Source organism: Megalobrama amblycephala, linkage group LG2, assembly GCF_018812025.1.
Source record: "Megalobrama amblycephala isolate DHTTF-2021 linkage group LG2, ASM1881202v1, whole genome shotgun sequence".
NCBI lineage: Eukaryota > Metazoa > Chordata > Actinopteri > Cypriniformes > Xenocyprididae > Megalobrama > Megalobrama amblycephala.
In genome coordinates, this window is record NC_063045.1 from 41,042,265 (window position 1) to 41,056,617 (window position 14,353).

The 14,353-nt window shown below is 37.0% G+C and overlaps 1 protein-coding gene and 1 long non-coding RNA gene across 4 annotated transcripts in view; one reads left to right on the forward strand and one right to left on the reverse strand.

Annotated features, from left to right (window-relative positions):
* The window catches only part of mtnr1bb (melatonin receptor 1Bb), a 39,441-nt gene extending 25,413 nt beyond the window's left edge, over positions 1-14,028 (reverse strand). The window contains exons 1-2 of the mRNA XM_048175670.1: positions 13,519-14,028; positions 13,179-13,427 (exon numbers count right to left, since the gene is read on the reverse strand). Of these exons, the coding sequence (XP_048031627.1) occupies positions 13,179-13,374 (196 nt within the window). The 5' untranslated portion in view covers positions 13,375-13,427; positions 13,519-14,028. The remainder of the gene's footprint in view (positions 1-13,178; positions 13,428-13,518) is intronic.
* LOC125258699 lies at positions 1,574-8,527 on the forward strand. Of its 3 annotated transcripts, XR_007182670.1 has the most exons (6): positions 1,574-2,262; positions 2,508-2,617; positions 2,991-3,054; positions 3,124-3,266; positions 3,713-3,827; positions 7,582-8,527. It is a non-coding gene; the product is annotated as an uncharacterized LOC125258699 (long non-coding RNA). The 3 variants fall into 3 exon arrangements; XR_007182669.1 differs by having other exon boundaries at positions 2,991-3,266; XR_007182671.1 differs by lacking the exon at positions 2,991-3,054.
* Positions 14,029-14,353: the final 325 nt, after the last annotated feature.

Here is a 14,353-nt window from a genome sequence, read left to right on the forward strand (position 1 = left end):
CGGTGATGCCACCTCCATGTGCTTGAATAGCTTTGGAGGGGAAAGGCAGAGAGAGTCAGGAGTGTCTATCAGACAGAGGGTGATATAAGACTGTGAGTGCGCCTTTGAAGCAGGCAGGTCTGGCTCCTGCTCAATGCGAAAAAGCACGAGCTTTGAAGTGCGCTCTTTTGTGAGCACTCTTCACGCTTACACTCCTTACACACACACACAAAAAAAGGCTAAACATTAAGCTTTTAATTGTCTTAACCACAAATTATTGGTCGGGAAATTAGCAAATGCACTACTTAAAAAGGCACTGCTGTCTCAGAAAAACATCAAAGACAGAATCAAGATTCTTGGCAGAATATAGGAAGTTGTGTGTGGAGTGATGAATCACAATGAAACACGAATTGCATGGTGATGCTCCAGAGCGGTGTCTTCGAAAATCTGCTGAGAAATATAATAATAATAATGCATCTCTACCACTGTGAAGCATGGAGGAAGAAGTGTCATTGTGTGGGGAGCCTTTTTAGCTGCTGGTATTGAGCTACTTGACTGTGAAAAGTCATTTAATGTTTTAGAGTACAGGAGAATATTGCAGAGTGGCTTGCTTCCCACAAATGAAAAGTTGTTATCTAAAGAGGAATGATCAGATGTTATTTTTCAACAAGACAATGCTCCTGCCAAAATTGAAAAGACAACCAAGAAGTGGCTTGAGAACAAGTCCATCAGGCTTATGTTTGAACCCTATAGTGAACATCTGGTCTTACATTAAACTCAAATGAACAAGGAGACATTTTTCAGCTACTCGTGAACTGTTTGAAGCCTTTAACATTGAGTGGAACAACACTGACTCTTCTTCCTGTAAAAAGCTGCCTGCAAAGTTTCTTTATTTGTGCAACTGTCCTCCAACCAATACACCCATATAGGTTGTTTGACACTTCCCTGAAATACGACCCTTAGGGCGTTTACGAAAGTTGCGTCCCTATTGACAACAGGAAACTTTCATTTTAATGCATTGTACCCTTTTATCTGCGTCATAATTCAGGTTCAGGTTCATTGCATTATACAACAATATGCACTCATGTAATCATGTGATCGTGGGTTAGATCCCAGGGAACGCACATGCTCATAAAGTGTATATGCACAATAAATCACTTTCCAACGCATCTGCCAGATGCATAAATGTCAATGAGTTTTGCTAAATGGAAATAGGACAAATGGTGGGTATGAGACTACTATGGAAGTAAAATAATGCCAAATGTTTTTGAAATAAAAAGCTTGTTGAATTGCACTATTTGAAAAAAATATGCATTACATTAGCTGTACTTGCATTTAGATGCACTGTATTTTTAAGGCTTGCATTTTTATGGGCTGAAATTCAACATGGTCGTATATTTAGGCTGTGAATATTTCAATTAAAAATATTTCACACACATTTTCATTATTAAAAATTCAATAATTCATATTCACCTTTTAGATTTCACTTCCAAAATATTCATTCTGTTTAAAAATACAACCTATAAAATTCGACTAGCAATTCTCAGTCCATTTTATTTCGCTTTACAAATTCGCTTCCACAAATTCAGTGGCTCAAATTCGGCAGAAAATTCAACATTTCACATCCGGGAACTGCAGGAAGAGCAGTAGAGTGCCGATGCATCATCTCTATCTGCTGTTAGTCTTCTTCACCAGCAGGTGCCGCTAGCGGCTGTTTAGGAAGACCAAAGCAACGCTAGTAAGTCATTCATTCATTCATAAAAACCGATAAAAACGGATTTACAGAATTAGAGCAAGCGGTAAGTGAATGTGTGATGATTATCAGGGCCAGTATAAATGCAGAAAAGCTGATAAAGACACAAAAGCTGCATTTATGTTTAATTCAGTGTCTTTATGCTTACTTTCCCTGTGTAGCTAAAGATTTCTCTCCAGTGAACAAGATAACGTGATTGCCCGATGCTGGTGTATAGATCAAACGTTAAATCTGAGATAGACATATATTTCTCTCTGTTGTTTAGTTTCCTTAACTTTATATCGCAGCGCTGTGTTGTAATACTACACAGTAAAAAACATTGGGTTATTTTATTAACCCAACCGTTGGGTTACACATATTGGGTCACTAGGTTGGGTTATTTACCAAAAATGTTGGGTCATTTTTAAAAACGTTGGGTTATTTTTATTAATAACCCATCTGTTGGGTTAAATGCGGATCCCGTGACGGTTCAAAATTTAACGGTCCAGGGACAGTCAACGGAAAGAAGCTGCTGCAGGTTGATTATGAAGGTAAGCCATGTCGTTTTCGTATATAAAACTTTTATAGCATTAGGTATTGTGTAGTGAAACATTAACTTACGTAACGTTATATTCTAAAACTGAATTTTATTTTTTTACTAAGGAAGAGTAGGTCTCAGCAATCACTATCCAATATTACGCATGTTTTACGGTCTTCGTGATAATCTTTCATAATATGACAACTAAATTTGAGCTTAAGACTTTAAAAAATACCTCCCTGAAATGACTTTTTGCAGGTTGGGATGTCTGGAAAGTGCCGTTTGAGACGAGCCGAGCCGCGCCGCACGGACCGTTTATCAGCTCGGCCTACGCAGCGCGAGCTCGGTCCTCGATCCTCGATCATACGGTACTACAACAGAGCTGTTTGAATTCGCTAAAATCTAAGATATTGTAGGCCTAAGATGAAAAAGCGCAATATTCCCAACAGCTTCTATGCAAAACCTGGAAAAACGTTGTGCAACCAATGAACGATTAGTTCATGAGTGGTTATCTTTAAATAACCTACTGTTTATTAGATTTACTGTAGTAACACTAACTGCAAATCTGGTATTTGCAGAAATGTGGTATATTAATAATGCATGTTCTATATAGTAATGCATGTAAATGTATTACAGGGGTATCTGAAGCATCTTTGTACTATTATTTCTTATGAAGCTAACGTTATGTTAGTTCTTGCATTTGTGTTGTAGCTACTAAATGTGTTTATACTTGTGTTTTAGACAAATGGAATAATTTGTGAAGCAAAGACTACAACAACCTGCTATTTAATGGAAACATTTGAAGGTAAGCTATTTAAATAAGTGACAACTTACTGACAATATTTCATTTTTCTGTTTCTGTTTATTGTAACAGAACAAGAAGTGGATGAAAGTTTTATGCTGCTGGATGACTGTGGTTCTCAACTGGTCCTAGATTATCCCCAACAATACACATTTTTGATGTCTTCCTTATCTGACACCCTTTTACGGCCTTGGAGTCTCTCTGCTAACAAACTGGTAAGTTAAATCAGGTTTAGAGAGACAAAATGTGCAGTGCTAGGGCTACTACAGAACCAGGTTGTTTGGGAAACACTGGGGTACAGTTTATTACTCTTGTTTTGTTTTTTTCTCAGTTGTCTTCCTTCATTTTAATACATTATGTTTTAATTTAAACAGAATCCAAGTTGTTTAATGACTGACAACGATTTTGTATCAAAAGAATGCAAGAAGTCCTCACAGCCAAGCTAATGTGTTCATTAGACGTACAAAACCTCAGCAAACTGCATGGATTTGATCCTTTGGAACAAAAACTATTGAAGAAATGGAATGCTGAGTTTAATGATGTTCAGAATAGTGAAGGGTTGTTTTATTTTGGGAAAAAATGTATTGACCATGTCATGCTTGTGAAATTTGTCAACACACATGTGGTATAAATACAAATTTTTTAAACTTGTCTTTCAAAGACGGTCATGGAGAAACTGCCTTCAAAACCCTTCCCGTTGTCCTGCCATCATCGCCATGTCTCACAGATGGGAAAATGGTGCTGAAATGAAGCACAGCTTAACTGACAATCACCCTGTAAGTAAAAGCAACACTACAAAATTAGCTTTGATAAATTACACTGCTCTGTACATATTGATTCTGCTTGTTAATGTGTTAGTTTACCCAAAAATGAAAATGCTGTCATTAAAGGGATAGTTCACCCAAAAATGAAAATTTGATGTTTATCTGCTTACCCCCAGAGCATCCAAGATGTAGGTGTCTTTGTTTCTTCACTAGAACACAAATGATGATTTTTAACTCCAACCGTTGCCGTCTGTCAGTCAAATAATGCTAGTGGATGGGAACTTCTACAATAAGAGTAAATAAAACTTGCTTAGACAAGTCCAAATTAAACCCTGCGGCTCGTGACGACACATTGATGTCCTAAGACAAGAAACGATCGGTTTGTGCGAGAAACCGAACAGTATTTATATAATTTTTTACCTCTAATACACCACTCGATTCGTTTGGTCTGATCGCGCTCTGACAACGGCAGTGATGTCTCGCTCTCATTGAAGTATATGCGCGAGACATCACTGCCGCTGTCAGAGCGCGATCAGACCAAACGAATCGAGTGATGAATGCAGTTGGACATACAGGGAGTGCAGAATTATTAGGCAAGTTGATTTTCTGATCATATTTTTTTCCCAAGCACATTTTACCAATTCCAATCCACATCAATCTTAATAACTACTATTAATATTGTTTTTAATCATTTATAAGTGATATATAATTGTTCATGAAGGCTGGAAATGAAAAATGCCTTATATTCAGGTGTGCAGAATTATTAGGCAAGTTTTCTTTTACAGGCAAAATGAGCCAAAAAAGAGATTTAACTCAGACTGAAAAGTCAAAAATTATTAAATACTCATGAGAAGGACGCAATGTTATTATGTGTGAAACCATCAGGAACCCTTTAGTCTCCAGCGCCACCATTTTCCAGAACTGCAACCTACCTGGAGTCTCCAGAAGTGCAAGGTCTCAGGATCTCAGAGACTTAGGTTAGCTAAAGAATCCTAAAAAATGACCCGCACTTGATAAGAATCACAAGCTGAAGTGTTATAAAATACATGAAGACTGGGTTTTTATAGGCCTTATAAACAGACAGCTTGAGAGTGACTCCTGAAGGACCAGCACCACATCCTCTTGTACCACTGTTTGAAGAATTTATCTTCCAGAATCTGGCAGTAAGTTTTGGAAGATCATTTTTAGTCCATCTCTGCAAGACAGACATTTCAGGATAAGAGATGGACTAAAAGTGAACTCAAACACCTTACTGCCAGATTCTGGATAAATTCTTCAAACAGTGGTACAAGAGGATGTGGTGCTGGTCCATCAGGAGTCATTCTCAAGCTGTCTGTCTATAAGCCCTATTAAAACCCAGTCTTCATGTATTTTATAACACTTCAGCTTGTGATTATTATCAAGTGCGGGTCATTTTTTAGGATTCTTTAGCTAACCTAAGTCTCTGAGATCCTAACACCTTGCACTTCTGGAGACTCCAGGTAGGTTGCAGCTCTGGAAAATGGTGGCGCTGGAGACTAAAGGGTTCCTGATGGTTTCACACTTAATTCTTCACCTTAATTCTTAATTATTTTGCAGTTAACATGTGTCTTTTCTTTTCCACCTGTTTTTGTCTGACCCCGCTGACCCAATGAGCATTTTGCTGTCCCTTGGTCATGCTTTAACTTTGCAATTTCTAGTATTGCATTAGTATTGCGTCCTTCTCATGAGTATTTAATAATTTTTGACTTTTCAGTCTGAGTTAAATCTCTTTTTTGGCTCATTTTGCCTGTAAAAGAAAACTTGCCTAATAATTCTGCACACCTGAATATAAGGCATTTTTCATTTCCAGCCTTCATGAACAATTATATATCACTTATAAATGATTAAAAACAATATTAATAGTAGTTATTAAGATTGATGTGGATTGGAATTGGTAAAATGTGCTTGGGAAAAAAATATGATCAGAAAATCAACTTGCCTAATAATTCTGCACTCCCTGTAGTGGTGTATTAGAGGTAAAAAATGATATAAATACTGTTCGGTTTCTCACACAAACCGATCGTTTCGTGTCTTAAGACATCAATGTGTCGTCACGAGCCGCAGGGTTTAATTTGGATTTGTCTGTTGTGTTTTATTTACTCTTATAGTCTAAGTTCCCGCTGACTTGCATTATACGACTGACAGATGGCAGCGGTTACAGTTAAAAATCATCATTTGTTTTCTACTGAAGAAACAAAGACACCTACATCTTGGATGCGCTGGGGGTAAGCAGATAAACATCAAATTTTAATTTTTGGGTGAACTATCCCTTTAATTTCTCACCCTCATGTTGTTCCACAACTATAAGACCTTCACTCATCTTTGGAACGCAAATCAAAATCTTTATAAAGATATTTAAAGAAATTTCTGTCCCTCCATTAAGAGTCCACGCAACTAAAATTTTTAAGGCCCAGAAGGGTTATTTGAAATTATTTAAAAAATGAAAAGACACTTTAAACCTGAAATTAAACCCGCCAGTAGGTGGCAGCAAGTCCCTTCTAAAGAGCGAGTCATTGAGATTCAACTGGATTCAACCGATTCATTCAAATGGCTGATCAATTCAGGAAGTGTTGCTCAGAGAATCAAAACAATTGTGTGGACTTTGTTTGGAACTATTTTCGTTGGCGAAATGGAGTGAAACAGGCGATTTAGTGTCTAAAATGAAAGTCCATTGATATTAAGTTATTTTTCATTAAACTGTACGCTGAATAAAATCAATATCACATTTGTAATTGTTGATATTTGGAGAAAAATGGCGCTGTGTAATATTGGTTAACTATATTAAGTGATATAAATATAAAGGATATACTGGAGCATTTTTGCCCCTTACCTTGAATTCTGGGTCATTCTAAAGGCATTTTAATAGACTAAACCACGCGCAGTGAAAGCGTACACTCTAAATATGCACGCGCACTAGTCTAACCTAACTGTTACTAGACTACGTCACATATTGCATGCGTGCGCTCAATGGGTGTGTTTTTGTTTGGTTTTGTAAATTGAGGGACATACTTGATAATTTCAGATCGTTAAATCAACAATTGCGATATCATAGACATAGATGATATATATCGCATACCCTACAACACTGGCCCGATCAGACAAGTGACCGTTCCGTCTACTGTCCCGAGCATCGTTCACACTGGCCCCCTAGTCCTTATTGTCGAGCCCTGAAACTTCATCCACTGTTCCCTTAACGCTGTGCTCTTTGGGAAGCTGAAAAAGGCAGTCTTTCCATCACAACCAAAAACACACTTCTTTGGTGACCACTGTTGAAAAATCTTTTAGCTTCCGTAACCCGAACGAAATGCGTTGATGGGCGTGCTCTTGCTTATCAGAGAGAAGTGCCCATACAAGGAATTCCGTCCTTTATTACATGATAAGGGATACGATAAAGGGCCATGCTCGAAAAAACTATCCGAAACCAGAAATAGTGAATCCGTCATACATCCAACTCGTGTTTTGAAATTTTGGGCATGTTTAGCATGAGAATACAACTCTTTAACAGTGTAAATAAGTCAGAATACATGAAATAGCATTAGACCCCCTCCCCCCTTTATGTAAAATGTAAAATTTTACATTTACATAAAGGGGGGGGGGGGGGGGGGGCTAACCCTTTAACAGCAGGTGTAATGCAGTGACTATATTTTAATTCAGTATAGCACTGCTTCAATGTAACTTTTACATAATTTTACATTGCTTATGTTGTCACAGTGCATGCCAACTAAACTTTATTTATTCTTTGAAGGTTGGCACTAATACAATGCATTACCTGAGCAGTGAGACAAGCCAGGATCCACATGACTTGATGCCTTGAGGACAAAGAGAACTCCCAAGTTTTTTATGTATATATATATTTTTTTTTGGATCCACTTCAAATGTTGACTATTAAGAGGGGTTCCTTCAACACTGCTGCCTCCTTAAGAACTTTGATCATCATCATTAGGTCCAACATATTTGTGGTTTTATTACTTAAGGTATGTTTACAACACATCAATGCATACAATGTACAGTGTTGACCCACAAAATAGAACCGGAGTCCTATTCCATTATTCCTACCTGTGGCCGACCTCACTGTGGACCTCAAGCGCCTGCTGTACGCGTGATATGTTTATTTATTGAAGGATTTAATGTTATGAATTTATGTGTACTCGTAGTTTTTCATTTAGTGTTCATTTTGTATTTGTGTGTTATGTATATGTGCATATTTCATGTATGTTTTGAGTTTACATGGTTGCAAAGGTTTTAAATATAGGTTTTAATTGTGTACTGTTTGCAAATTTATAGGTTTTGAATTTAATATTTACTGTACACTTTTGTGTATGCTTTAGTATAATTAGGCCTACTACTAAATTAGTAGTGATTACCATAAGATTAGTTAAAAAATAGTGTAATAATATTTAAATAGTGTTCATTTCGAATTTTTGTGTTTTGTATACATATTTTATTTATGTTTTAAGTTTACTCTGTACATGTTTGTGTAGGTTTTGAATTGATTTACACTTGTGTTTTGATAATATGTACACTTATATTTACATTAAATGGCTCCACAATATTTCATTTGTAATTTAAAATATATTTGTTAAAACATATTATTTTATACAAATAAACAATCTAGAAAACAAAGTGTATTTTATATATTAAAATAATATCATGAATAAAAGTTAATAGTCATAGTTAGTAAATAACCCAACTATGGGTTAACATAGCACCTTCCCTGTGGGTTATTTTTAACCCATGTTGGGTTAGTTTTAACCCAACTGCTTTTAACCCAACCATTGGGTTAAAAATAACCCACAGTTGGGATTTGTTAACCCATGTTGGGTTACTGTTGGGTTATTTTTAACCCAACATTTTTTAGGTGGGTTCCCATAGCCCATTTATGTTTCTGCCGGTGGGTGCCCAGTGCCCCCCCCCCCCCCCCCCTATTACATTCATATTATATTACATATAAATCCGCACTTACTTTTCGTGTTCCCTAATAGTGTAGTGGTAGAAATGTTGTTAATACAGTCAGAGGTCCAGTCCGTGCTCTAATTATCAGTGGTTCGAATCTATCCTCATATCGTTTTTTTTTTCTCTCATAAAGTTCAAAGAAGTTAATTAATGTTTGTATATCAAGAGCAGGGACATGTCTGTGTGCATTTTGTTAATGATTTCCCTGGAAAGAAGAGTCAAGCGATAGATTGACGCGTATGTCAGAAGACTAACTTACACGAGCGAGCCACGCATGATTTCAAAAACAACACGTTTCAGCGCTAGTTCGCTTCTTATTTAACTCAAATCAACGTCAACTTGATGTTTTATTTGCATTATATCTGTGCAGCAATATGACAATTTCGACCCAAAAAGCACATTCTTTTCACGAGCGTTGTCGCGAGTCATGCTCTCGCTGATATCTGATGCAAGGAGTGTTTGAGCGCGCTCATGTATCTGATCGAGAGAAGAGCCATTTGTGCTCGCGCATCACTTGGATGCGCTCTCGACGTTTGCCATTAAAATATTCCCATATAAACGGTCTTATTAAACTATAAAAAAGGGTTTGGATAGTGTCTGAAAGCTCCAATTGATTTTCTATTGGTTAAAATCAATGGAGAATATCTCGTATATTTCCGTGGGTGCTCGACCATTTCCGTGGGTGCTCCAGCCTATGCTTCCCTCATCCGTCATAGCTGCCATCAGGACATATAAACTCTTAACACAGCTTAATGGACTCGTACAGTGATATAAAAGACCAAACTCGCACCTCATTTGTGATGTAGGTTAGACTATATAGGCTCCAAGAAAGCAGATACTGGCATTAAGTTGATTTGACGCTGAACGTTTGATTATGATATTCGCAAATTTAGGGACTGTCTCTAAAGTTACAACATTCTGTATTCACGTTTCTACCTTCAATAGCATTTAAAGAGAATGACTTAGTCACAAAACCAACTGTAAATTGTTCATCTAGGTGTCAGGTATAATGCAAACCTTTTAGATTTTTGATGTTTATTAAAATAAAAGGTAACACTTTATATTAAATAGTTGATATGAACGAACAATGAACTGCACTTCTACAGCACTTACTAATCTTTGTTAATGTTAATTCCAGCATTTACTAATACATTATTAAAATCAAGAGTTGTATTTGTCAACTTTAGTTAATGCACAGTGAAGTAACATGAACAATGAACTGCTGTATTTTTATTAACGTTAACAAAGATTAACAAATACAACAACAAATGTGTTGCTCATGGATAGTTCACATTAGTTAATACATTATGAACCTTACTGTAAAGTGTTTCCAAATAAACTGTCAAGTAATATGTAAAGATTGCTATGTATTTCACTACTGTTTTGGATCATACAAAAAAATGCCATAATTTAAAGCTCAATAGCATTTGATGAGAATGATTAACAATCACCAAAACTACCTGTGAAGTGTTCATCTATAGGTGCCAGGTCGAAGAGTGATGCACCCTTCTCTCTCTCTCTCTCTCTCTCTCTCTCTCTCTCTCTCTCTCTCACACACACACACACACACACACACACACACACACACACATATTCAAACACACTCAACTCAAAGTACATGCACATATACTTTTTCTTTTTTTTACACATTCATCACACAATTAGTTCTACTTAGTTAATTTTATTTCTAAATTTTATTTAAAATTTGTATAAGCAGGATAATCTATGATCAGGTAAAATAAAAAATGAACAAAGTAAAAAAAATTGTGTGATGAACGTGTAAAAAAAAAAAAAAAAAGAAATAGTATATGCATGTACTTTGAGTGAGGTGTGTTTGAATATGTATATGTGCATGTGTGTCTACAAGAGTTTGGTAGAAGGTAGAAACGTGAATACAGAATGTCGTAACTTTAGAGACGGTCCCTAAATTTGCGAATATCATAATCAAACGTTTAGCGTCAAATCAACTTTATGCCAGTATCTGCTTTCTTGGAGCCTATATAGTCTAACCTACATCACAAATGAGGTGCGAGTTTGGTCTTTTATATCACTGTACGAGTCCATTAAGCTGTGTTAAGAGTTTATATGTCCTGATGGCAGCTATGACGGATGAGGGAAGCCCTAGTATTACAACACAGCGCTGCGATACAAAGTTAAGGAAACTAAACAACAGAGAGAAATATATGTCTATCTCAGATTTAACGTTTGATCTATACACCAGCATCGGGCAATAACGTTATCTTGTTCACTGTAGAGAAAGCTGTAGCTACACAGGGAAAGTAAGCGTAAAGACACTGAATTAAACATAAATGCAGCTTTTGTGTCTTTATCAGCTTTTCTGCATTTATACTGGCCCTGATAATCATCACACATTCACTTACCGCTTGCTCTAATTCTGTAAATCCGTTTTTATGAATGAATGACTTACTAGCGTTGCTTTGGTCTTCCTAAACAGCCGCTAGCGGCACCTGCTGGTGAAGAAGACTAACAGCAGATAGAGATGATGCATCGGCACTCTACTGCTCTTCCTGCAGTTCCCGGATGTGAAATGTTGAATTTTCTGCCGAATTTGAGCCACTGAATTTGTGGAAGCGAATTTGTAAAGTGAAATAAAATGGACTGAAAATTGCTAGTCGAATTTTATAGGTTGTATTTTTAAACAGAATAAATATCTTGGAAGTGAAATTTGAAATCTGAATATGAATTATTTAATTTTTAATAATGAAAATGTGTGTGAAATATTTTTAATTGAAATATTCACAGCTTAAATATACGACTGTGTTGAATTTCATCCCATAAAAATGCAAGCCTTAAAAATACAGTGCATCTAAATGCAAGTACAGCTAATGTAATGCATATTTTTTTTCAGTTAGAGCAATTCAACAAGCTTTTTATTTCAAAAACATTTGGCATTAATTTACTTCCATATGAGACCGTGTAAAGTCCACACATTGCATTCTGATTGGTAACGACGGTCATACATCATGACAACAGACGTAACACGACACTGTCATTACTTTTATGCAAGCTAGAGGGCGCGTGACTTTAAAAGGTAAATATAGGTCGTAATAAGGTTCTTGCAAAAATGACCTATAGGGTCATTTTTTGGAGGAGGACATTTCTCGCAATCCTTGCTAATTTCCTAACCAGTGATTTGTGACTAAGAGCATTTAAAGATCACTAAATATTTTGCCATTGTTTGGTTTGCGCTTGGCCCATTTTTTCCCCCAGGAGTGTATCAGCATATGCACAAACTGTCAAGGGGTTCTGAATGCAGTCCCATTCAATCGCATCAGTGGTGTGTGGAACAACCCCACAAACACTCACATGCATATATTCAGACATTGTCAAGGGCACTGAAAGAGCTGAAATCTGTCTCTCCTCTCAAACCCTCAGTGTCACACATCAAAAGTCAAGCAGCAGCTTGATGTTATAGTTCAACAGTTGTTCAATTGTTCCCCTAAAACATTTTATTTAGACAGGATTATGTTTGAAAACACACAATTTGTTCATGTGTTAGGGGGTCATTCAAGTGGGTAATTAGATTTAACATCAATTTAAAAACATCAAACACACCCATTTACAATTAAATCAAGGGTCTAACAAGGCTCAGAAGGGTGCCAGATTTTTCACTGATGTTGACGTCCAATTATGCCAAACTACAGGCAAAAGTCTTTGAAGCCCATACTGCTGAGAGCAATAAGCTGCTGTAAATTTTTCATGACATGGTCAAGGTGAGGTGATCTTAACACTTCCTAAAGCTCAGACTTAAAAAAATGCTGAAACAAGGTGTTTCTCCACAAAAAAAAACTGAACTTGTGAGTGACAAAAATATTGATATGGTTGCCGGAAGCCTCGATTTTTTTATGCATTAGCACATTTAGTGCTAAAATGTTGCATTTTAATGAAAACAAACTTTTAGCTGTCTACTTCCAAAAAAGAAGTTGACTTTTTAATAGACTTTTGCTGTTTGGATGGAATTGTTACATAAGATGTTTTGCCAATTTCAGGGCATTTTCTTTTTACTACTATAATGTAATTCTTCACTAACACTATATAAACACTATGATGTTAGTAAATTACTCCACAAGTCAGGAGTGAGGTAAATAGTTACATGTAATTGTAAACGGTTTACATTTAACTAACTCAAACCCCTAAAACACACAGGCGAGGATGTCAAAGCACGTTTTTTCACCATGTATAATTTATACTTAAGGCAGAATTTCAAAGGAGATTCGTGTCAAGTAAAGGGGAAACAAGTCATTTAGTAAATTATTCATTAACTGTATCTCCATTCAATACTTGCGCCTAATGGCACGTGAATCGCTTTATCAATGAACAGCGCACGAGTATTGTAAGTGTAGCCCATAAAGATAAATGAAAGCTCACCAGCATTTCTCAGTTTCCGATTCCTGAACACCGAAATTATGACTAACAGGTTACCCAAAACATCCACCACAGTGGTGAAGATCAGCACGCTGGCCAGCACCGCTATTGCCCAGGCGGGGCGCGCGCTCGAACCCAACGCGCGACCGACGTGCCCCAATTCTGTGCTGTTCGTCAGAAAGGCGATATTTTCTGGCATCCCGGACCAAACTTGTTCTCCGATGGTTTGGTTAGTAAAGTTATTCACGCAACCTGAAGAAGTAAAGAGAAAAACTTCAGAGCGGACTGCGCATTAATGTAAAAGAGTATATTTGAATATACTGTATCTCTATATTTCCCGTACTTGTAAAAAGAGAGTCATTCCAGCTGCCTTTCAACAGAAGTTGAGAACAGTTGAGCCATGAATCTGTGTCGCCTCTGGTTGATCAGCGCGCGTCTCACTCCTCTCTCCAGTATAACGAGATACAGTCCGTCTCAACATCTTATCATCACCTCAAACTCATTTCTCTCTTGTAGTTGAGTTGTTTGTCTAGCGCGAATGTGCACCTTGCTTCCCCATCACCTTAAAACTACTAAGGAATCCGACAGTCTTGGCGCCGTGTTGCCCCATGGCGACCGTTACGTTCGCTCCAAGTTATTTTTTAAAGCAGCTGCTCGGAATTGTAAATCCAGCGCGTGATCAGAGGGGAAGCTGGCTAGATGATTGGTTGGCGCTCCGAACTGAGGCAAACCACGCGCGGCGCATCTCTTGCGCGAGGAGTTGTCATAACTCCAGGACAAAAGTGTCAGGTAAGCGGTAACCAAAATGTACTTATTGTGGTGACATCTAAATTGGTTTTATTCGTCAAAAATGTGACGGAATCAAACAGTTAAATTACAACAACAAAGGTTATTTTAAGTGTCATATTAGGTAAATAGATACTTGAGATAGTTTTATTTTTTTCCTACATTTTTTACAACTATAGGCTATGTATAGCACATTAAATAGACATGCATAAAATAGACTACCAGAGTGTGACCCAAAGGACGTTAAAAGTTACAATTAGGAGGTCTTACACATTACTATATGCTAATTACTTTTTGAATTAATGTTATTTCAAATACCCTTAAAATTGGTCTACTGACAGGGTCAAGTAAATGGTTGAACGCATTTTTCAAAGGGCTACATGGACTAAAGT